At 47.5% G+C, this 24,718-nt stretch overlaps 1 protein-coding gene across 5 annotated transcripts; it reads right to left on the bottom strand.

Annotated features, from left to right (window-relative positions):
* Nucleotides 1-1,757: 1,757 nt before the first annotated feature.
* Nucleotides 1,758-23,683, bottom strand: OTX2 (orthodenticle homeobox 2). Of its 5 annotated transcripts, none has more exons than XM_028729774.2 (5): nt 23,449-23,683; nt 23,218-23,314; nt 14,481-14,736; nt 12,938-13,089; nt 1,758-3,806 (listed from the first exon to the last, which is right to left on the bottom strand). In XM_028729774.2, exons 3-5 carry the CDS (start codon nt 14,575-14,577, stop codon nt 3,186-3,188), a joined length of 870 nt encoding a protein of 289 aa, XP_028585607.1. In that variant the 5' UTR covers nt 14,578-14,736; nt 23,218-23,314; nt 23,449-23,683; the 3' UTR covers nt 1,758-3,185. The 5 variants fall into 5 exon arrangements, with proteins under 5 accessions (XP_028585607.1, XP_028585698.1, XP_028585788.1 ...); XM_028729865.2 differs by having other exon boundaries at nt 14,481-14,732; XM_028729955.2 differs by lacking the exons at nt 23,218-23,314; nt 23,449-23,683 and adding an exon at nt 19,575-19,674.
* Between the last annotated feature and the right edge of the window lie 1,035 nt (nt 23,684-24,718).

Below are 24,718 nucleotides of genomic sequence, written 5' to 3'. Positions count from 1 at the left end.
TAATATCGAAAAGGACGCTTTCCTCCCCAGCCAGTGCCATCAACTAACATCCACACACACCCTCGACTGGGGGAGGGAAGCCCTCGCGCACCTCCGTTTATTTGCGATCTGATTGTTCGGGCTTTGTTTATTTGGAAAGGATAATCTGACTTGGGATGCACGGGGCACGCACCAGCCCAAAGGATAAATTCCTATTGCTTGGAAGAAAAGGAATCGTTTCCAATGCCTGCCCCCCCCTCTCTCTCAACCCCACACATTTCCCAAAAATCTACCCACCTAATAAGTCGGGATTCTAGGAATATAAAATGGTTGCCAGAGTTTTTCCTGGGGGGCGCGCGCGGAATGCAATGGGTACGATGGGTGTGAAGTGTGGGAATACCAAATAAACAATTTGATAAATAACTTCGGCAAGAGGTTAGTCCCTACTGAAATTAACAATAATGGATTGAAAGAGATCAGGAAGTCTAAACTCATGTTAACCTGGAAGCCAGTTTTTTTTTTTTTATTTTAAAAAAGGGAAATCCACGGGAACTCTGCCTCGTGTGAACGCATTTAGGAGCAGCGCATCACGCCACTGGGCCCTTTCTGTGGATTTTCTCTTTTCTTTCTTTCTTTCTCTCTCTCTCTCTCTTTTTCTTTCTCTTTTTGAAGGCATTAAAATGAGCTAACTCTTTAAATGTATTATATATCCCAGCGCAATCCACAGCCCATAATAAAAAGCTAACCTGCTCGGATTTCATCCTATTCATTCGGTGCCCTCCCTGCTTAGCAGCTCATTTGCCCTTTAATAAAAATCAAAATAAAAGATCAAAACTCGGCATTGATTCCATCGCCATCACTTTGCCCTCTTAATAAATTGCACTGGGCGTCCACCCCGGAAACAGGACGCGGCTGAAAGATGGCGAGAAGATCGCGGTCCTTAGGGTGGAGGTGGGGGATATTTTTGAAGGGTTCTCTCTCTCCCCCCCCCCGGTCTTTTTTTAAGCAAACAAGAAAGGAAAGCTGGAAACTCGTTGAAACTTAATTTAAATGAGAAACCCGGGAAGACAATTTCTCAGCCTTGAAGAGGAAACGATTTTCCTAGCAGTTTGGGGTGGGGGGAGTCGGGGAGCGGCGGTGGGGAGCGCTGGAGGGTCTTTTGTGTCCAGCTGTAGAAATCATAGCTTTCAAAAACTTTTCCCAAACTCCTTTGTCCGGGCATCACTTCTGCGTGACTGGTTCTCCTGTTCCGAGTACATCCTATCCCTTCTTAGAAAGTTTATAGGAGCTGCTGAAACACCCTTTTCGCCCCCCCTCCTCCCCTCCCCAGGATCTCTCCTTTATCTCCCCTCTTCTCCCTTTCAACCCCCTAAATTAATCTACAAAAAAGTCCCACTCACACATACACCACAGCTTTCTACTCTGCCCTAACAAATATCACCCCACCACAAAAAAAGACGTTTACAGAAGTCCAGTTCATTTCCTTACCTAACCACACACAAAAAATACCCAATAGCCCCGAATCAAAGATCTGGCTCCGGTGCGGAGAGATCAGTTTGTTGGTTTGGCAACCCACAAATGTTCCCAAAACGAATCACAGGGAGCTTATCTGAATATATATATATCTTTCCTGGCATTACAGCCTAGCAAGAGACACCTTGACCTACCTAACCCACCACCCAATTCTCTCCCTTCCTGGATCCCCCTCCTCCCCTCCAAAAAAAAGTGAATCCAGATTTCAAAAAGTGCCTTTGCAAGGAAACCGGAAGACACGACCATTGCTTGTGCTAGAACCATTTTAATATAATTATACATATCTGCCAAATCCAGAAAAGAAAAGGTTTATGCATATATTTCTCTTTTTTTTTTTAATTGCACATCTGCAAGCATTAAAAACAACAATGAATTTCTCCTTTTGGAAATTCAAGGTCAGAGCAATTGACCAATGTCTTAAATATTTGTCTCCTTACCCCCTCCCCCAACAGTAAGCTATTGTTAAGCAGGCGAATTTTAAAAGTCCTTGTGTATTTTTGATCTATTGACAGGGTTTGTTTTCCGAATCTCGTGGTTCATTCTTTCATTCAAAGACAGTTTGTTGTAAAAAGGTTTTTGTTTTGTTTTTTTTTCAGTGCAGTTTACCTCTGGTGAAAGGCAATTTTTTTAAAAAAAAAAGAGAGAGAGAGAGAAAGGAAGAAAGAAAGAAAAGAGAGAGAAAGAAAGAGAAGTGGTCATATGTAATTCACTTTCTCAAATTTCACTGTTAATTATAACCTATTTAAAATCACAGCAGAACCCCCTGCTGGCACGGGGTCTATGGTTGCATACAATACAGGAGATCACAGTTTTAAAGTCTAGCACAGATTAAAAACCACATATGTACCATTTATATAAGACACACACTGATTGTCTCTTAAAAACTACATATTGACTCCTTATGGACATTATTCTTATTTTTTTCCCCCTCTTAAATAAAGTAGTGCAGCTAAGACAATCAGACTCACAACCCCACATTGCTCTGAACCGAGTTCTTTCTTTGTGTTGTTTCCTGGATTCTCCTGTGGCCAACTTTGCCAAACGCTGGCTCGGAAGCAATTAAAGGAGCTTGAGAGAGAGAGATATATAGACATTGTCCTTTTTTTTCTTTTTTTAAAAAAATGTTTTGAACCAAAGGGTTGGATGACAAACTGGGGAGGAGGAGAGAGGAAGGGGTGTGTTTTCTTCCCCACACACACACACAAAAAGAAAGAAAAAAGAAAAAAATCTAGACATTTTCCTTTAAAAAAACAAACCACACACACAACCAATCCAGCCCACCCCACAGAAAACTTGGCCCATAGTTGGAAAGATCTTCCATCCCATTCAGACAAAGGAACTCAACAAATAGGCTAAAACTATGAAGAACATAGTGGGCTGTTCGTCTGCTCCCATAAGGTGTCCTTCCTTCTTCTCTTCCTTTCCAGAGCTTCTGAGCGAGAGATTAAATCGGCAGAATAGATCACGGCACACTGTCTTTCTTGTCTTTTTAAGTTGTTTATTTACTTGCGTTCTGTTCACGTTTCTCTTTTAATTTAAAACCAAAAGACCTGACTACAAGTTGGAATGTTCGACCTGCCATGGGCAATGTCTCGTCTGTCCTAACAACATCTTCACGATCCTTATTGTTATCAACCGTCATCATCGAGCGCAAAAGGGTTCCTAACAGGTCTTCACAAAACCTGGAACTTCCAGGAGGACGTCTGGTCTTTATAATCCAAGCAGTCAGCATTGAAGTTTAGCTTCCAGGAGGCTGTCTGGTCCTTATAATCCAAGCAATCGGTGGTCGAGTTAAACCCCAAACTTGAAGCCCCATAGCCCTGGGTGGAGAGTGAAGCCGGAGACTGGTTGAGATGGCTGGCAACGGCATTGGTGCCCATGGGGCTAAGGGCAGCCCCCGGTCCGGGGAGCTGGTGGTGCATAGGGGTTAGATAAGATCCACAGTCCATCCCTCCAAAATAGGAGGTTGAGCCAGCATACCCTTGGCTGTAGCCAGAAGCCTGAGTGTAGGTCATAGGGTAAGACCTCTGCATGCATGAAGAAGAGGTGGACAGGGGGTCAGAGAGCGGGGAGATGGAGGCAGGGCTCCAGATGGACACTGGGGCACTGCTGCTGGAGATGGTAGGGACTGAGGTGCTGGTTGGAGGCGTGAACTGCCCACTGGTCCCGCTCTCTGAACTCACTTCTCGGGCTGGAGAGCTCTTCTTCTTCGCGGGCCTCACTTTGTTCTGGCCCCCATTCTGCTGCTGCTGCTGCTGTTGGCGACACTTGGCGCGCCGGTTTTTGAACCACACCTGGAAAACCAATAGGAAAAAGGAAAAGTGGAAGAGAAGAAGAACGCTTGTTAGTCATGTAAATCGCAGCAAAGTCGTACGCAACAATGGCTCTGATTTCAAGGTAGAATTTAAGGGCAGGAGGAATTCCATGGATAAAGGCCACCACTCTTATCAAATCTTTTTCCTTCCTTCAAAACTCCTTGTGTGCTTTCTTCGAGCAGGTCCAGAGTCAACGTTGGCTCACCACAACGCAGTGCGTGGTTTGAACGGCAGGTTTCAGGGAGCAAGGAGCATATTTGTTTCAAAACTTTGCTTTTCATGACAACTCTAATCCTATATCTGATCAGCTTTGCTCATTGAATGGAAAGATTACCTTTAGCATACCCTGGACTCCCCAAACCACAGCAGGCTCTGGTGAGAGGCTGACAACACCTACAATTCAACTCGACGAATAACCTGCCTTAATATTTTTTGGGTGAACTTTTCAGTTAGTCTTCCCAATTTCTTTGCTCCCATCAAAATTCCTTGAGTATTTTTTTTGTTTTTACTTAAGCAGGATATTTATTTATTTATTCAGCTGAAGGAGCAAAATATGGTGATAGCTCTCACGGTGCTGTGGCAACATGGAAGCAAAGCCAACACATGTCTAGCTTGGAGACTTCTCAGCCTGCAATTTGAGATTCTGTGATGGTTTATCACCTGCGACTGGTCAATGGGAGCCAAGAGTTGCGGTTTGAGTCAAGGTGACCAAGGATGGTCACCATGAGATTTGAGTCCTCAGCAGCCAGATATGATTTGGCTGTTCCATCGTACTCTCCCTTCTCTCAGCTTCCTCATATTTGAGACTCCCTGATAACTGGTTTTCTGTACCGGGCAAGAGAGGCTCTACAGCCTTAATACAGCAAGGGATCATCACCAATGCTTGTATCTCAGACCACTAACAGGAATGTAAGAGTTGGAAGCTCCTTTATGGCGCCAGCTTGACCTCAGGGGATTCCGACCAGTGATTTCACATGTAGAACTAAGCAAACCCAATTGCTTAAGAAGGCCACTTTGGGGAAAGGGGTGGGTGGGTGGGGGAGAGGAGAGAAGCCCCTCCCAAGCCCGTGAGCTTGCCAGCTTAGGGTACCCCAAGGACCTCCACTTAAGTCCTATTGAAGTCAAGCCCTTAATTAAAAAGAACAGAGTATTAGAAAGGGAGGGGGGTTTTAACAATTAAGGGAGCAATTGGGTGGGAGGGAAGCAGGCTTGTTCTTTTAAATGAGCTGCGTATTCTTTCCTCTTCCAGCCCACCTACAGGATCAGGTCTTTGAATGGGGAGCAGTCAGCTAGGAAGCTGAGTAACCCTCTCCCTGCTTCCCGTTCAGAGTCACAGTAGGGTTGGACTGACATCCAAGGCGCATGCAAGGGAGAGCATTCTCCAGTGGAATCAATGGGATTTGCTTTCAAACAGCCTGGTTTCAAATGGGGCGTGTGCTTGTGTGTGTGCGCCAGTTCCAGCTTTTCCTCCCTCGAACACAACACCCTTGCACCATCCAAGAGGCGCAGTCCTCTGAAAGGCCACCCTGAGTCTCCATGACTCCCTGACTTCCCAAGGCTAGGTCATGACTTTCTACCGCCTGAAGTTATGAGATGGAGGCTAGGTTTGTGCAGGACAGCTGTGAGGGGTTGGACAGGATTGTACCATTTTAGACTACGGGGAGAGGGGTGTTCTTTTTAAATGTACCCCAATAACTGCAAATAGGATAGCTTACATAGGGAAAACTTCAGGGAAGTTTTTTATGTGTGATATTTTAGTGTATTTTTGGTCTTTGTTGGAAGCCGCCCAGAGTGGCTGGGGAAACCTAGCCAGATGGGCGGGGTACAAATAAATAAATAAATAAATAAATAAATAAATAAATAAATAAATAAATAAATAAATAAATTAATAATAATTATACAGGGTGATGGGCAATGGAGTAGCCCATTATTTGATGTAAGAATTCTAATGCATTTTACGAACACGTGTGCCAAAAAGCTGTCATGGCTCCTAGCTCTCCGTCTCAGGTGCCATGAGGTTTGTTGCGCATAATGCAAAAAGATCCCCAAGTCTGGCTAATCTCAATGAGGACTAGTGGCCTCTTCATATTAATTAAACCTTCGGCACATTTACCCCTGTATAATGAGCTCTCTCTCTCTCTCTCTCTCTCTCTCTCTCTCTCTCTCTCTCTCTCACACACACACACACACACACACACACAACTTCCTTCTTTCCCTCCCCAGTTAATTCCACCCTTCATCGTAACCTGAATAAAGGGTGGCAACGAGGTATAACTCCACATCACTAATAGCCATTAACACACCCACCCCAGCAAATAAAAAAAAATCAGAACACAGTTTCGTATATAACATTCCTCCATCTGTCCTTCCCAAGGCCAGTATTAAAGGTAAAGGTACCCCTGCCCATACGGGCCAGTCTTGACAGACTCTAGGGTTGTGCGCTCATCTCACTCTATAGGCCGGGAGCCAGCGCTGTCCGCAGACACTTCCGGGTCACGTGGCCAGCGTGACAAGCTGCATCTGGCGAGCCAGCGCAGCACACGGAACGCCGTTTACCTTCCCACTTGTAAGCGGTCCCTATTTATCTACTTGCACCCGGGGGTGCTTTCGAACTGCTAGGTTGGCAGGCGCTGGGACCGAGCAACGGGAGCGCACCCCACCGCGGGGATTCGAACCGCCGACCTTTCGATCGGCAAGCCCTAGGCACTGAGGCTTTTACCCACAGCACCACCTGCGTCCCTTTTAGGCCAGTATTAGGCCAGCTCAAAAGGCCTAGTGGAATGCTTTTAAAGGTAAAGGACCCCTGACAGATTACCTAGCTCCAAAAGCTAACCCCTGTGGATAACTGCCTAGGTTCAGTAGGAAAAATATTCCACAGCCAGTGTGTCTCCTCCCCCAGAAGGTCCTATTTATTGTAAGTTGCGGAATCACAGATTTTGTTTAGTGATGGCAGAAGCAAAAGGGTTCTATGGTAGAATCCAAATTGTGGGCAGGATGGTTCAACACAACCGCTGTTTCATGCTGCCATTTTGGTACCTGGGAGAAGAGACATGCTTCTGCCTGACCCCTAAGATATGTAACAAAGGCGTCAGAAGAGAGCATTCCACAAATGGGGAGCCACCACAGAGAAGGCCCATTATCGTATTCCCACCCTCCAGACCTCTCACAGAGGAAGCACACAAAGAAGGGCCTCAGGTGATGATCACGCGGTCTGGGTCGGGTCAGGGTACCCCAGGCCATTGCTCACCAGTTGCTTCGCAGTGGTTTCTGCTTGTTTTAATTTTGAATACTAAAACATTTGTTTATCTAGGAAATAGAGGAGGAGGAAGCGGGGGGGGCGGGCGGGGAAGAGAGGAAGGAAAGAAGCAGCCACGGAATGTGTTATATCCTTCCTGCTTTTTCCTCTGCTAAATATTGCTTTTGAATAGCAAAGTAAATGTTGCTTCTTAATATTGTTCTGGGCTGCAAGCATTTTAAATGTCTACTGAGGCACTGCTGCTTTTTAAAAATGAAATCATTTTGGTGGTGCATAATCATGCTTAGTTCGCTCTACTCTTCATGTGATTTATATTGTCGTCCACATTGATCAGTTCTAAATAGAAAGTGGGAAAGAAAACCCCAAAATAAATAAATGAGTACACGCATTTGCTGTGGGCCTGAACCTTTTGCTTACACCAAAGTCCTACTAACGTTGCAAATGTTAGGCAGATTTGTCTTTAAAGAAAGCAGCCACATCCCATTAATCTCTTTGATTGCTCAGCCACCTAATACAAAAATAGCATCTAGGCAAAAATACACAGAGTTAAAAGCGTGCTGATTTGTGGTCAACCCTTCAGAGCAGGTGATATTCCACAGCCACTAGACCACAGTGGCTTCAGAGCTACAGCACTAAGGACAGATGCCTGCCTGGTTGGCCACCTCGCTCCCCAAATTTCTCCCCTTTCTCCCAGGAAACCCGAACTTCAGAGCTGAATTAGAATAAATGGCAATTTATTCTGCAGATTGCCGTCCGTTCTGATCTAGTGCTAAAAAACAGAAGCGTAGACAAGCTCAGAGTGTAACAGGACTGCTCTTTGCTGCTTCATCTATGAGAGAGCATTGAAGAGAAGGCTCCTCCACTGCAAGAGATCGCCTCTCTTAGCAGTTGGAAAGCCTTGGGTGTTTCCATCAAGTGCAACTTCCTCAAGGCATGGAGAACAGCCATTTGCAGAAGGGAGCTTCTCTCTGCGGTCAGTACACTCCCTCAGAAACTGAACTGCGCACACAGACATCTCCCTTCCCCTCCAGCAGGGAAGGAAGTGGGTCTTTCTCTGACCCTACAGCACAGATGGTGGGGGAAGACTTCTACAGGTTATGTCTATATCAGGTTGTGGGTGGCAAGCACGCGTTTCGAAGGCAATGTGTTTTACGAACACGTGTGCCAAAAAGCTGTCATGGCTCCTAGCTCTCCGTCTCAGGTGCCATGAGGTTTGTTGCACATAATGCGAATAGACCCCCAACTCTGGCTAATCCCAATGAGGACTAGCGGCCTCTTCGTATTAATTAAACCTTCGGCACATTTTTTTAAAAATGTAAAACAGAATTGCAGCATGCACATCACTCATACAGGCAGAGTTGTTGGAAAGCTACAACTAGCTGCAGTTTCGGTTGGAGGGCACATGTGTGAAAGTGAAGCAGCCATCAAATATATTCCAAGAAATATATTTTGAAAAGGTCCACCTGGTGCCCTCCAGTTGCGTTGGACTACAATTCCCATCAATGATGTGCTGGCTGGGGCTGATGGGAGTTGTAGCCTAAAACATTTGAAGGGCACCGGGTTGACGAAGGCTGGAATAGGTATTAAAAATGAAAGCATGAATAAAGTTTTTTAGTAGAACTGATTCCTCTAACTCCCAGTATGGGCAGATTTCTACTACAAACATATTGTTTATACACCTGTTTAACGTGGTAGTTAAAGGTAAAGGGACCCCTGACCATTAGGTCCAGTCGTGACCAACTCTGGGGTTGCGGCGCTCATCTCGCTTTATTGGCCGAGGGAGCCGGTGTACAGCTTGACTAAGCCACTTCTGGCGAACCAGAGCAGCGCACGGAAACACTGTTTACCTTCCCGCCGAAATGGTACCTATTGATCTACTTGCACTTTGACGTGCTTTCGAACTGCTAGGTTGGCAGGAGCAGGGACCGAGCAACGGGAGCTCACCCCGTCACGGGGATTCGAACCGCCAACCTTCTGATCAGCAAGTCCTAGGCTCTGTCGTTTACCCACAGCGCCACCCATGTCCCTTTGAACGTGGTAGTTAACTGTGTTTAATAGGGACACTAAGGGTCCTTTTTCAGACATATCTGTATTCCAGTTCCCAGGCTTTCCCAGAGAGGGTGAAAGGCTATTAAACCAGTTTAAGTCTATGGTGTAAATTCACCTTGCTGCTTCCTGTTGCTTAGAATACACTATTAGTGAGAGAGGTGATGTCATCAAGTGTCTCTTAGGGATGAAAGCACATATCTTTTGACATGTCTACCATGTTTCTTGCAAACATCTAGGCAGCTCAGCCCATAACTACTGAAAAGCAAGCTTCATTGAACTAAGTGGTCTTTGCTTCAAAATTCAGAGCCCTTTCAAAGGGGAAAAATGTATACATGAAACTCAGGGGAAACTTGTATCTAAATTGAATCATGTTATGATCCAGGGGCTTGGAGACGGCTGGTGTTTGGGAGGAGGGATTTTTTGGGGTGCGTGTGTCCATACAGCCCTCTCTTTATATATTGCGCATATACCCTATGCACAAGTATGACACCACAGACAAAATGCATCTTCAAAGCATGCATACAGAGAGTGAGCGCACATGTGATAGGCTTGCCACATTTTGAAAAGCAAAAAAGAGGAGGCTATGACGACTCTCATTTCACATACCCCCTACTATATGTGGGCTATAGAAGCTGTGATATATTGCTGAGCGGGGCAGGAGAAGAGAAGAGGAAAGCAAGTCTTCAACCACCAGTTATGTCTATGTCTCATCCAGAAAGCAGAGCTGTAAACATTTTGGCAAATTTGAAAAATCCACCCGGACAGACATTTTATCTCTGAAAAAGAGGACTTGTCCTGGATAAAGAGGACACATGGCAACCCCTGCTATAGTAACACTACACTGTTATCTGGACTTAGATTTCTTCTTCATATAACATTTCGTTGTGTGTGAATCATTTTTGCATTTATGGTCAACTGCAGGGAGAAAGCTTTCCTCCGTTACTGAGTTTGCATTTCTCCCAGGACAGTTTCCAGATGACACCTGCCACATAGTTCAGCTTTGGGGTCAGACTACCACAGATCCATGGTTGCACCTATTTCATCCAGCGGCAGACACACTCCACTGTAGCCAATGACAAAACAGCCCCCCCCCCCCCCGTCAATTTGGTTTGAATAGAGCTGGATTTCACCTGGTTTCAATCAACCCTGTGAAGTGGACAGGGGAGGGAGATCTTTTCTGCTCGCTCTCTCTCTCTCTCTAAAGAAGGTTCAGGAATCTGGTGTGAACTCAAAGCGGAATACACAACGTGTGTCGTCATTTGGGGTGGGAGTCAATAATTTAGCATTAGGGTCTCCTTCTTTTATATGACGGAACAGATACAGAGGCCTCTCAACTCAAGGACCAATGGGTTGAGGGACTAAAGGCGACTGGGTTCAATTCTTATCAAAAACAGCTGGTGAGGCCAACTAGAGAGTCGAGGGCATGTGTTGCAGCAGCCACCTGGGTCCAGTCTGTACCTGGGTGGGAGAACTACCTGGGAACCACTCGCTCGATGATGGAAGAAAGGAGAGGCATAACCATAAGATGGAAATAAAATATAGAAAGCCACAGAGAGCCTAGGAATTGCCTCCCACATCCGCTCAGTGTAATCCAGCATTTATCACTCTATGATTTAAACATCTTTGCCAGCCTGTTTGGTGTTAAATACCACCTGTGGACCATCTTTAGATGGTTTTCCTTTAAAGTATAGCATGCCATGAATTTGAAGTTGTTTGTCCATAGATGTTCCCATAAGTTTAAATCAATATTGTGTTCCATATCCCTAGCCCAACTAAATCATTGATGACTTGACCAACTCCTCCTTCATTTCCTATCCAGTAATAGTTTGTACATTTTAGAAAGAATTTTAACCTTGCAACCTAATAAATTCATTTCAAACTGTGATCTCTGGTCTGCAAATCCCTTCCCCACCGCCATCTCCGAAGGACCTGCTAGTCCCACTGCCCAGAGCACATGGTGGCAGAAGTGGACCACCAGATTTAACACTGAGTGCCCTGGACAGGACCAGCCCAAGAAATTTTGGACCTCAAAGCAAAGGACCAAAGCATGGATCTCCCTTCATCATCCTCAATGGGACAGCAGTCTCCAAGGTACCAACAGACTGTACGGAACACACAGCTCTGTCCTCCAACAGAAGAAAATGACCCTGATCCAGTCATAGGCAAACTCAGCCCTCCAGATGTTTTGGGACTACAACTCCCATCATCCCTAGCTAACAGGACCAGCGGTCAGGGATGATGGGAATTGTAGTCACAAAACACCTGGAGGGCGAGTTTGCCTATGCCTGCCCTGATCCCTAGGGCTTAGGGGGAACAGCCAGGAGGCTGCTCTCACTGCCCCAAGCCCACCAGAACCTGCCACCTGTAGCAGTTGCCTCTCCTTGTCTCACGGTAGGGCCAGACCCTGGCTCTGGACAGAGAGCGCAGAACCAACCCTGGCTCCTGCTGCACAACAAGTTCATTTATAGGTGATATACATTTGCAGTCATTTGCAAATCACTTCAACCCGCTACTCCTTTCAATACGTGCAGAAATCATCCTAGATTTAAGCTCTCTCTCTCTTTTTTAATGTAGTGTCTTAAGAGGTGGGAATAAAACCAGGAGCTTTGGGGGGGCGGGCGGAGGGGGGGAGGGAGAGCATGCTAGGTTTGTACTTTCAAGGTCTACATTTCAGGGGCATCATCTGGGGAGACTTGATGGGTGCCCCTCCCCACCCTGTGTTTCAGGAGTTAGCTGGATTAATGGCTACTTATCTCCCTTCTCTTATAATCAATTAAATGCGTGAGTTTTCTTTTTCTAAAAATAGGCAGGTTGCAAAACGTGAATGAGTAACCCTGCTGTAAGTTGTATGAGGTTTGGGAAAGGAATCAAAGATTCCAAAATTGATTTATTTATTGTTGCTGTATTTTAACTTTTATATCCTGCTTTTCCTTCGTTGTGGAACACAAGGTGGCATCTTGATGTGGTTCCCAGGCAGGCACTGATCAGCCCCAGATCTTATTAATAACAGCAAAGCAAAACCGTGACCTCGTGTGCCTTCGGATTGTGTGCATATCTGGTTAAAGCCTTTGCTGAGACTCTTCCACCTCACCCTCCTGGAAATCAGACACGGCACCCTGGTACATCAAACTCAAGCCACCCTGAAGACCCACACAAGTTCCCCTGAATGGTAACCACATGTCCTACTGCACAGGACTGCTGTATGTGAGGAGGGAGAGGCAGGAAGAGAGACGAAGGCCTATCAAATTTATCTCTCCCCTATTCAAACCTCTTGACTGCTGCCCACCACACTAATCTGAAATGGGTGTCTGTGTCCCCTGTTTAATCTGCCTTCACTTTTTTTGGAGTGTGTGTGGTACACTGGAAGCAAGGACTATTGGGGATGGTCCGCAGCCAAGTGGTACAGCATCTGATCTATATGCAGAAGGTCCCAGGTTCAGGCATCCCCAGGCAGGGAGTGTCTCCTGAAACCCTGGGGAGCTTCTGCCAGTCAGTGTAGACAATATGGAGTTAGATGGACCAGTGGTCTGATTCAGTATAAGGCGACATCCTATGCTTCCTCGTTTTGTTCTATGCATACCTCTGGGGTGCTAGAGAAGCGGAACATTGTCTACTGCACTGACCGGTGGAGGCAGTTGCAGGCAGGAGTCTCTCTCCCCCCTGGAGATGCCGGGATTTGAACCTGGGACTTCTCACAAGCAAGGCAGATGCTCTACCTCTGAGCTACGGCCCTTCAGACAGAGAGAGCCCTAACCCCACAAGCAGCAGCAGCAGCGCCGCCACCGCCACCACCTCCTCGGCTTACCTGGACTCTGGACTCGGGGAGATTGATTTTGAGCGCGACCTCCTCTCGCATGAAGATGTCCGGGTAGCGGGTCTTGGCGAAGAGGGCCTCCAGGACGTCCAGCTGCGCCCGGGTGAAAGTGGTGCGCTCCCTCCGCTGCTTCCGAGGGGTGGCTGGGGAAAGAAAAGGACCGCAGGGGTTCAGGGGAGGAAGCCAGCGAGACCACCACCACCACCCCACGCCACCCGACTGGCAAACTCGCCTCGTGCGCGCGCGCGCGCCCATCCACAAGACCGTTAAGCCGGAGGCTTTGGGCAATCCCGAGGCCAAACACGTTTCCCACGGGAACGAGTCCCCACCCGGAACGCCAGAAGGCTTCTTCTAGAGTAAAAACACGAGGCTCGCGGCAGGGCTCCGACTGCACGTCTACTCAAGGGTAAGCTCCAGGGAATTCACTAGAATTCCCCAGGGTGGGTGAGAATCCCTGGAGAAAAGTAGGGACTCTCCTCCGCTTAATAGGATCGGGCTGCGTGGCCAACCCGGGGAGAGAAAGCCCTACTCAAGGGAAGGGGACTTACTCCCGAGTAAACATGCCCGGGAGATGGGGTTCTAGCACAAGTCTAACCTTAACTCCTAAGGTCCTCTAAAGTGGGCCTAGTGAACAGAGGAGGTGCGCGTCTACTCGGAAGTATGTCCTGTTGAGTTTAATGAGATTTACTCCCAGGTAAGTGTGTACGGGATTGCACCCTGATTTCAGCAGACTCGAGGAGCCTCAATGAGCGACGCCGAGCGCCTGACTCATAAGTAAGCCGCGCGGATTTCAGTGGAGCCCAAAGCAACTTGGAGCGAAGGAAAGGGAAAAAATCTCACCAATCCTTGGGATTGGGGCAACCTCCGGCCTTGCGCTAGAGCTCAGAACTTAGGCTACGATCCGCCCGCCCTGAGAGTAAACAAACTTAAGCACAAGATGGGACTCGCATTTGGAGGAAACCCCGCTTCCATTCGGGCTAAGAGGCATTCGCGGATGACGGATCTTATCACCGCGGCTGCACAATTCTCTTAAGCCCTTCTCTACCCGAAACAAGCCCTCAGCCCTTCTCCATCCAAATAGAAGACCCCCACCCCGCGCAGGGTCACCATCTCCAGGCCCTTAAGTTTGGAGCCCCCTTCCTCCCCAAGCAAAGCTGTCAGAATCAAAATTAAAAACATAAATAAAATAAATCCTTGATAAGTCTCCGGGGACTTATCCAGGAAACTCGCAAAGTTACGCAAAAGTTTCCTCACCTAGGGGAAATGGAACGCTAATTTTGGAGAGATGGGATGGAGAGAGTGGGGCGATTCTCCTTTGGGCGCTTAAACATATGTGCCGTCGGAAGTCATTTCGGACGCCTGGAAAGTATCCATCGAAGATTGCAGGCAGCCACAACTCCAGAATCTAGCCGGGATCCCCCCGCCCAAAGTACCCTCTGGAAACTCCGACATGCTTTCCAGAATTTCTCTCCATCATTCCCTCGCCCGGTTCCCTGAATGGAAGCCCCCGGTTTGGTTTGGTTTTTTTGCTTACCTGGGTACCCGACGGACGGATGCAGAAGATCCATCCCGGAGGTGGTGAGGCTCAGCCCGTTGACAGCGTAAGGTGGTTGCTTAAGATAAGACATCATGCTAAAGTTGGGGCGGGGTGGAGGAAAGATGGCCAAAATTCCGGGGTGGGGATGGGAAGAGGGGACCGGCTCCTCCTCTCCCGCCTTCTGGGTTTCCTTCAGGAGCCTGGAGGGCGGAGAAGTCCTCGGAAGGAAGACTGGAGCTCCCGGGTCTACTGGCTATCAAAAAGAGGGGGAAGAGGGGAGAAGGAAAGAAAGAAAGAACGAAATAAATAAAAAGAAAGGGTGAAAGGGATGAAGGGGCTGCTAGCGCGGGGAGGAAAGAAAAGGCCCCTTTAAGGATCTCTTGCGAGGTGGATTGAAAGGAGGCGCCGTCGAGGAGAACTGCTTGCAAAACCGCCAGATGCGCACTGCGGGCGCATCCCTCGGCGTGGCTGCCCAGCGGTCCTCCCCGCCCCCCCGCGCAAAAGTTACAGTGCATATATACAGTAATTGCCTCCTTCTTTAGGAACACCCCCTACACACACACACACACACACACACAGACAGACACACAGACACAACTCATGGCTACACCGGATTGCTAGGGGGGGGGGGCATTCGCCTGCGTTTCCCCGGGCTTAGCAAGTAGTTCATTGTCTCCGACCAAACTTGATTGGGGCCCATTTCGCAGACACAAAGAACTCCTTGGCTAAATAAATAAGGCCGCTAACAAAGCTTCCCTCCAGCCCCCAGCCCCCACCCCCTTCCACGTTTTCCTCGACGACAAAAGAGCGTATCTGTTGTCCGGACCCCCACCTCCCCCCCCACAAGCTTTTTAATTACCCCGGATTTTGCAATTGCAAGGGAAGCAGCAACCCCCCCCCCAAAAAAAGTTTAGAATTAAAATGCCCACTTTAGAGAAGATCTAAGCTGGGGTTGAAAAGCAAGGGGGGGGGGGACGCCTCCCTTCCACCACCAGCCCCTCTATCATTGCATGCCTGAAGTGATTTCTTTCAGCAATTTCCCCCTAATTAGCACTTGGGCTAATTAGATTTAGAGGCAAAAAAAAAAGAAGAAGAAAAAAAGACCCCCAGTTTTCGAAGACCTTTGGAAATACTGGGAGGGGGGAGGGGAGCTTGTTGCAAGCTAAACAAACAAGTAATTAACTTTTGCAAGAAGTGGGAAAATCTTTTTCTTTTCTTTCCCCTCCAGTTATCTTTGGCGAAGGGGGTTACCTTAATTGGGAGGATTAGAACCTGTGTGTGAGAAGCAGGAAATCAGAGATCCCGGGCGCCCTCCCTCTTCCCAATTTCGGTTTGGAGACCAATCCACAAAGATAAGGGAACTTGCACCGTTGCATTGTCCGTTCCTTCGCCCCCCCCCATTCTCTCCCCGCCCTCCAGCGGCCTTTCGGAGGTGTGTGTGTTTATTCGTTTTAACACCTATTTGGATATCAGCCGCCCTTTGAACCGCCCTCCCCGCAAAGTCCGATTGATTCCGTCCCCCCGCCGCTAAAGCGTCTCAGTATTCCGAAAGGTGACGCTAACCATTCCTGACAGATCCAGTCCTTGAGCATTTGAAGGAAGGAGATCGGTGACTCCAAGGATCTAATGAGCTCGAAATTTGAGGAGGAGGAGGAGGAGGTTGGACCGGTTGCCCCCCCCTCCCCGCTCTTCCAGGAAATAAAGATTTTTGTGGATGGCTTGCTGTTTATAAATCGTTCTTATCTAATTTCTGTCTTTTCGTTTCTCCATGGGGGAAAGGCGAGGTTATTTCATTGTCACCTGCCCAGCCCTCCGAGGTTAGGCGGAGAGAGTTGAGTTTTGAACTCAGAGCTCCCCAAATTATCACCACAATCTCTCTCCCCACCCCCCACCCCAAGTTTAGCAGACTTGATGAACTTGCTCCAACCCTTCCCAAGACAATCTTATAAAAACCGCTTCCATTACTGGGAGTTTACAGCCACCCTAAATTGTTCCCACTTTAACAGGAGGTCCAGATTCCAAATGGAAATCCTACTTAGTTTCTGTCCCCCCCCCCAGCCCGTTTCGAGCTATGTAGGCCAGCCATAAGGAACGTTTACTCGGGAGCAAAAGCCCTTTGACCTCAATGACATTGATCTCAAAGTTAAGCGTGACTAGAATAGCAGGACTTTACGCCTAAGACGAGTTTAATGCATATCGTAAAACTTCCTTGCAAGGGAAAGCTACATTCCTTACCTCCGCCCGAAGTTTACGGGACTTACTTCGGAGTAAGGATGCAGAGGCTTGGGCTGCACATCTATTCGAGTCTGACACCGCCCTTCCTTACAGCCCCGATCCATTTATACAGAGGCAAATCCATTTCTGCTCCTTCCCAGGCGGATGACTCGCAAAAGCCTCATTAGACTCAAACGAAACCCCCGCGAGGAACTGGATAATGACGCCATCTCTGGGAAAGCGAAGCCTGGAACTTAGGCCGATGACGTCACGAAACGCGCATGCACGCGCGCACACACACACACCCAAGCCACAGAATCAACGCCCCAACCTGCGCGTCCTTCTGAACACGCACCGGACCCGAGTCCACGCGTGTTTATTCCAACGGACGCGGGCCCATACAGACGACCACAAGAATCCCAAAGGAAATTCTCTCTGGGGGAACGTGCACGTCCGTATGCTCCGGCCCACAAACCAAAGGGGTCTTTTGCGGCAGCCGCACATCAGACGCGTGAGGCGCTAAAATGGTTTCCCGCATCCACGCTGTGGCGGGGCTGATTCTCACGTAGAGAGGGGCAAGATATCGCAGCCTTACTTGGAAGGAATGCACCCCAATATCCAAGGAAGGTTCTTCCGAGATCCGGGCGCAACGCGGTCCTCCACACACACTCCTATGGCTAGGAGTCCCCATTCCCCCACCAGAGGTTTCATCAGGTTAAACGCGCGAGGGACCCATTCAGTCGACCAACTCTGCACTGGAGAACCCAGGCTGGAGGGGAACCGTCGATTAAGTACCGGTAATTGCCTCCCCGCCCCCTCAAGTTTCATTAATGGAGGAGATGTTAAGCAATTCGCTCAAATTTAAAGTGAAAAAGATCGCTGCGAGCCCTGAAAGAAGTATTAATTGGAAGCTCCGGTCTCAGGGAGCCAGGATGTGGGGAAATGCGGCTTAGAGTCCTGCAGGAATATATATAGGGAAATGCTTAGCATCCGATTGCCTGCGGTGTATTAATTTTACCAGAACCTATTAAGCTAGTATAGGCAAACTGTTGGCCCATTTTAAAAAATCCAAAAGCCATATTAGACACTGCTTTGTGATATTTTGGTCGACCTAATAAAGGCATTAGCCTCTAATGTGGGTTTTAAAATATATACCTAAACATAAAGGAAGACGCGAATTTTCTTTTTGTCTTAAGAATTAAAAATGAGAGAGAGAGAGAGAGGATAAATTGCAATTGTTTCTAAATATATATGGGCCAAGCCAGCTAAAACTAAGAGTCCTCCAATCAGTGGGAAAGAATTCGGCAGGCGTTTAAGTTTTCCTACTGAAATCAAAAGGGCAAGTTTTGGGGCGGGGGAGGGGGAGAGAAAGTTTCCAGCTTAATTTGCAACAATTTTGCCTGGCCTAGCAAATGCATTTGCCTTAATACGCATTTTACAAATTCTACTTCTGTTATTCAGAAGCTCCACAATGCCCAATGGAGATATCTGAGCTTACTAGGGAATCCAATCCCATACTTGTTATAAAATCTAAATTCATTTGGAAGTTAGTATTATTTATAAGTAAGGAAAATGTCTTTAGGGTGGTAAAGTGCTTGTAAAATCAACTTCTCCCTCCCTTTTTTAAAATAAACAGATATAATTATATAATTCTTTTTTTAAAAAAACAACAATACTTGAGAAAGTTAAGGTATTTAACGCTGATCTCCAAAGAACATTAGAGCACATATATAGGACACCTGCGCTGTTGTTCATTTATTTTATAGCTCTCCAGAGCCATTTAAGTCAATCTCAGTTTTATAATTAATTTCAGTGATTTAACACCTTAGTACACGTACCCGGGAGTAAACCCTACTGAACGGAGTAAACCTCTGAGTAAACATGCCCAGAGATCGGGGTGCAATATATTATTATTATTATTATTATTATTACTGTATTATTATTAGCGACAGTCAGTCAGCGGCAGCTCAGCCTGTGTCAGCTACACGCGTTTATTACAGCGCCCAGGATCAGTTCAAAGGAAGCGCGTTGAAGCCGCTTTAATCGCTACTAATGATCGGCGCAATCCTCTCAGTGTTTACTCGGAAATATGTCCCACCCAGTCCAACTGCGTTTACTCCCTTGTAAGTGCGTCTTAGGAGTGCAGTTTAAGGCTGCGATTCTGTGCACACTTGACAAGGAACACAGCAGGACTTACTTCTGAGTAAGCATGGATACGTTTGCGCTGCAATCCTAGCCGCGCTTGCTCGGGAGTAAGCCCCATTGATCTAGGTGGGGCTAACTTCTGAGTAAATATGCATCGGGTGGAGATCCCCTTTGGGTCTTTCGGGTCCGCCGCTCCCCAAACCCAATACTTTTTTTAACAAAAGGCTAGTTAGAGAGAGAGATACAGGATAAGTTTTGAAGTGCCCATCATGTTGCGTCGCTATTTTTTTAAAAGTCAGATCCTGTTTTCACTGCCTCCAAACTCTCCTCAAGTTTCCTTTAGAAACAGCATGTAAACCTTCTAGCTCTGGACCCGATCCAGCCCCCAGTCAAGCGTGTTGAAGCACCATTTATTTCACCTGGGGAGGGGAGAGAACCACGTGCTCCAGAAATCCACTTTGAAATCCACTAGATTTCACCTAAAGAAGTGATTTCCTTTTAAAGAGGAATCCTTTCCTCTGGTAACCAGACGCGCGCATACACTTGCTTTTGCGCGCCGAGGCTGCGACCCCCAAGTACACCTTACTCTCGAGCAAGCCTCCTTGACACCCATGATTCTTACTTCTGAGTAATCACCCTTCGGCTGGCGCGGCTAAAACTAATGGAGACAAAGAGACGCTCTCAGTTTTGCAAAGCTTTCGGGAGGGAAAACTTTCCCCTCGCCTTTCCTACCTGATCCGAAGTCAAGCCCGTTTAAGCAAAGGACGAGTGAGCTGGCTTGTCTGGCCTTGTCCACTGAAGACGTGGATCTAACGGCTGCTCCGTGCAATCTGTCGCTTCATCCTCTCCCTCTCCTTACCCCCCCCTCTCCAGACCCCCCCTCCTCAAGGACCCCATGTACCAGTTGCTCTGTCCCTGCTCAATTATAATTACCCCGTCCAAGAATTAATTATAATAAATGTTTTCTTGATAAACTAACGAGATAATCCGGGCGGCACACGTTCCTTAATTACGGGACGCCTGCAACAGCTCTCAGGATCATTTGGGTTGATTAATTTTCTGCATGGTGACGATGAAAGAAAACATTATATAGACTGGCAGAGGGGCGAGCCGAGAGCGCACCATGGCCGTAAGCAGTTGGAGACCCCGCGTTCCACTCCACGCTTCTTTGCAGACACAAATACTTCCCAGAAGGAAAAGAACAACAAAACAAAAAACAGCATATGAATGCAAAGTCCTCTCTCCCCCTCCCCCACTTCTCTTCACTCCTTTCACAAATACATACACCGATCTTTTTCTCAAAACCGAATTGCAACCGCGCGAATATTCCTAACCCTGGGCCTTCCCATAGTTCTGGATTCCGCGCAACCACTTTCGCACTTCTTTCCTGGGGTGGGGAGGAAGAGGAAGAGGAAGAAGGCGTCAGAAGTTCCCTACCCGCCAAGAAAAATTGTTTGGGGACTTCGAAAGCCCTTCGGGCTGAAAATCTGGGAAGCCCCAAGCGGGAGGGTGGGCGCTCTGACCTACACAGAGCGTTGTTCCGAATTAGTCAATTCGGTTTTTCTCCAGGACGTCCTATTTGCTAAAGCAGGCTTATTTCGGCGTAGGCTGCAAAGCTCTGTTTATCCACTTTCTTGGGAGTAAACTCCACTGAACTCCGAGCGAGAAGATGCACATCTTAGATCCTTCGGTCCTCAAACAATCCCAAGACCCGATTGTTGATGGGAACAGAGGAGACGTGGATCGAACCCGAAAGTGGGTCTCTCTGCTCGCTTAACTAGGACGTGGGTTTCGGAGGACGTGGCTGACCCACGCTCTCACAACGAGAGGAAGTCCCATTGCTTTTACCTCCGAGTAAACGTGAGTAGGCTCGGCCTCCCTCGGGCCCTTTGCATTAGGACTTAAAACACCACCCAAGATTTGGAAAGTCGAATCCCACTAGGGCGCAGAAGGCGCGGGCCACGATCCCAAACGCCTCTCATGCTCTCCCAGCAATAAGAACCAAGCTGAAATGGGCGGGCTCTCCAGGGAATGTTGCTTAGAACCGCGGTAGTTTCCAATAGGATATACTGCTTTTTTAAAAAAGTTGAAGCACCTAAGAGCACAGAGAATATTTTATTTTTCCTTTACAAAAGAGAGAAGTTTATCTGCCCAATCCATGTATTTATATTCAACCTTATAGCTGTGCCAATGAACGCGAGAATTTACAAGACAAACAGATTACAAAAAAATAAGCTTTCATTTAAGGTAAACATGAACGACTCCGATATTTTTGCATAGATACGTGCGTCCGATTCCACACATCCAACACAAGCCTGAAATACTTTCTAGCCCAATCCTCTGGACGCTGACTCAGAAGGAAGCCCAACTGAATTAGTGGGAGTTACTCCCAGGCAAGCGTACATTGGGATTGCAAAACCAAGGCTTAAGTGGAAGCAACGCAGCTGCGCGCTTAAGAGCGTGTTTGCTTTAAAATAGAAAACACAAATAAGCCTTCGGGCAACAAACATCTTTTGCCCATTCCATACTCTAAAGTTCCTATTTTTTTTAATTAAAAAGAAGGAGGTGGAACTATCTCCCTGCACACACGTTCAGGAGCTACTTCTAGGAAAACATTTAGACCTATTCGGTGATTTTTAAAGGAAATGCTGGATCGCCTGCCTGTGTCTCAAAAGCGCGTTACGCGCGCGTGTATTGCTCGGAGACAAGTGGTAGGGTTAGGCCAAGCAGGGCAGGAGGCGCCCGCGATCCTTCGCGCGTTTACTCCGCCGCAGCGCCTCCCCAGCCCCACACAAGGGAGACGATCCCCGGGACTCCACCCCCACCGACGCCAAGGGGGCTTCCTTCTAAGCAAACCAAACTGGATCCGGGTGGGATGAGGAACGGTTGCCTGAGGTTCCCCAGGAGAAAGAATCTGGGTCCGTCATCACGAGCGCTTTCTCAGGGTCAAACCAGGCGCAGCGAAGGGTGTTGTTGTTTTTTTGCACAAGCGAAATCAAAACGGCTTTTCTGGTCCGCTTGGAATATCTTTCCCCACCCACCATAAGAGAGAGAAAGAGAGAAAGTCAGGCTTGGGGGGTCTCCCTTTCTCCCATGCGCGCCTTGTCTAGCCTGCTTCAGAGTGTTGTGCGCCCCCAAAGCTTGCTACCTTAGCAACACCCGTAGCCCACGAAACCAACGAAGGCACGAAAGATAAAACGGGGCGGGGGGAGTCTCTCCACCACGTTGGTTCCTACCTGGCCAGCCCCCACCTCTCTGAACTTTACCCGCCCCCTCCCCAACTACCACTTTCCAGCTCAACTCTCTCCCATTTTAACCCAACTCTCCATTCTTAGAGTCTCCTTCGCGCGTTTCGAAGACCCAGCGCCGAGTTTGCCAAACGACCCCCGCTCCCTCCACCCCCGACTAGCGATCGGAGTCTCAGGGAGAAACCGGCTTCTCAGTAACCCGGGAGCCGGGTGGATTTAATTCCCATAAGAAAGGAAGAAAAATAAACATTGGATTCACAACATGCCAGCTAAGCCGCAAACTTTACAGCGAAACCGTTTTCGCACCCCACCCCTTACTCCGGAGGGACGGCGGCCGCAAATCTATTTTGTGTACACTGACTGGGAGAGAAGCCTATTGAATTCAGGGGGATTTACTTCTGGGTAAACAAGGGCAGCATTGGTCTGAGGCGTGAGTAAACCTAAGTGCTTGCTGAGAAGTTGCCTTCGGATTAACTGTCCGCCCCGCGCCCCCCTCCCCCCCCAAAAAAACCCCCCGCTTTATACCTCTTGGATTTTCGTTGGGCTGTATTTTAAATTTAGTTATTATTGTGATTATTGGGGGGGGGGGGAAGGAAGGGGAGGGTTTGCAAAATTTTCATTCGGAATGAAAATTCTGGTTTATTTTTTCATTTCCACCGCCCCGGAGACCAGAAAAGCAATTAACCCAGAAGGCCCAGGCGGAGCCGAAGAGGCTTAAAAAAGAAAACAAAAATAGAATAAACACGACGTGCTCGTTTCAAGTCGTTCTGCAAAACGGAATCGAAATAATAAGGTGACATTTTAACGACTTTTTAGGAAAACAAACAAAGTATCTCTAGAACTCTATAGCCGAGATACGTTTGGCACTGTTGTAATTCCAGGGAAAAGAGCTAACCGCTTCTTTAAGAAAAACGAACAAACATATACACATGCCCTTTTCTCTAAGGAATGATAAAGTCCCATTAAATTAAAATGCAACTTACTTTTTTTTAACGCTTCGAGGTTTTAAAAGGGAGGGAACTCTTAACGTTCCGGTTAAAGCCTTCTTTTAAAATGAAATTAACAAGATATAAAACATCAATCCTTTTTTTTAAAAAAGGTAACAGATAGATAGATTTCTCACTTACCTTAAAGCTTCAAGAAAATCTCCACGTTAAAAAAAAAGCAGGGGCAAAACAACGCGGCCGAGTTATCCGAGTTCGTCAAAGCCAGAGTTTGTTCCTCCTACAAAAGAGACCACAAGGAAGAGCGTTAGACACCTTCCGCCTTCTTCAAGAAGTAAAAAAGCTGTATTTTAAATTTAGTTATTATTGTGATTATTGGGGGGAAGGAAGGGGAGGGTTTGCAAAATATGCTACCTGATTCTTAAACAATATATTTTTTTTGGAAAAAAATTAAAAAGCACCCCCAAGCACCCCCACAACCCCCCCTCTGGACAGTGGAGGGGCGTCGTGGCAGGTTGCGCTGGAGTAAGATTTGACTTTTTGAATAATGGTGGCGGAACGCTGGAAGGGCTCGCTCTCTCTCTCTCCCTTGCTCTCTCTTTCTCTCTCTCTCTCTCTCCCTCGTTCCCTCTCCCGGGTTGGTTTGCTGCGAAAGCGCCTGTCGGGCAACTTTTTTGACGCGGGCTCTCCAACCAATGGCAAGCAGGGAATGATTGACACATCTAAGCCAGAGGGAAGAGAATAAAAACAGACAACAGGGGGAAGAGGAAAAACAGGGCACAGCGTCGCCAGGGGGGCAATCAGACAACAAATAGCAGCTACTTTTAAAAAAGACACACACACACACACACACACACACACACACACACACACACACACAAAAATATGTGTGTGTGATATATATATGAGAAATGCTACCCCCCCCCCATTCTAAAACACACATGCACATATTCTGGGGAGAAGAAGTCAAGGGACCTTGCAGTTCCCAGGGTGGGCGAGCCAGGCTCGAGTTACCCTATTGCAATGGGGCAGAGAAAGGGAAGGGGGGGCGAGGGAGATGGGGACGATTAGCACCTTGCTAATGTAAGTAAATATCAGAAAGTGAGGTGTGTGGGAAGGAATCTAGCTGGCAAAAAACCCAAAAAGGCAGAAGAAAGTGCAACATCGAAAACCACCGAAATAATCGTATCGGTTTATTCGCATGCATTTGTTTATTCTTTGTGAACCGCCTTGGGGCCTTTTGGGGGGAAAGGCGGCATACAAAGAAACAGAAGGAAGGAAAGAAAGAAAGAAGGAAGGAAGGAAGGAAGGAAGGAAGGAAGGAAGGAAGGAAGGAAGAAGGAAGGAAGGAAGGAAGGAAGGAAGGAAGGAAGGAAGGAAGGAAGGGGTCTGTGCATATCAGGAAGAATTGTGTGTGTGTGTGTGTGTGTGTGTGTGGACACTGAGTTTAGGCCCTGCAAGTATTTCCAGAGTGGAGAGAGCAACTCTGGAGGCCCAAAGAGTGGCTGGGGAAACCCAGTCAGATGGTTCAGGGTAGAAACAATAAAATTATTAAAATTATTAAAGGCCCCACAGGTCCGAGTCAAGCCGCAGTTCCATTTGACTTCATCACAGTGGTACCTCGGGTTAAGAACTTAATTCGTTCTGGAGGTCCGTTCTTAACCTGAAACTGTTCTTAACCTGA

This window comes from Podarcis muralis, chromosome 1 (genome assembly GCF_964188315.1).
Source record: "Podarcis muralis chromosome 1, rPodMur119.hap1.1, whole genome shotgun sequence".
NCBI classification, from domain to species: domain Eukaryota; kingdom Metazoa; phylum Chordata; class Lepidosauria; order Squamata; family Lacertidae; genus Podarcis; species Podarcis muralis.
The sequence above is the reverse complement of the archived record's forward strand: the minus strand, read 5'-3'. Positions and strand labels throughout refer to the sequence as shown.

Excerpts from the sequence above, each read along its gene's own strand:
- OTX2 (XM_028729774.2), bottom strand. The coding sequence starts at position 14,577 with ATGATGTCTTATCTTAAGCAACCACCTTACGCTGTCAACGGGCTGAGC. Across the intron at positions 13,090-14,480 it reads TCCGTCCGTCGGGTACCCAG|CCACCCCTCGGAAGCAGCGG; the intron begins GTAAGCAAAAAA and ends TTCTTTCCCCAG. Across the intron at positions 3,807-12,937 it reads TCCCCGAGTCCAGAGTCCAG|GTGTGGTTCAAAAACCGGCG; the intron begins GTAAGCCGAGGA and ends TTGGTTTTCCAG.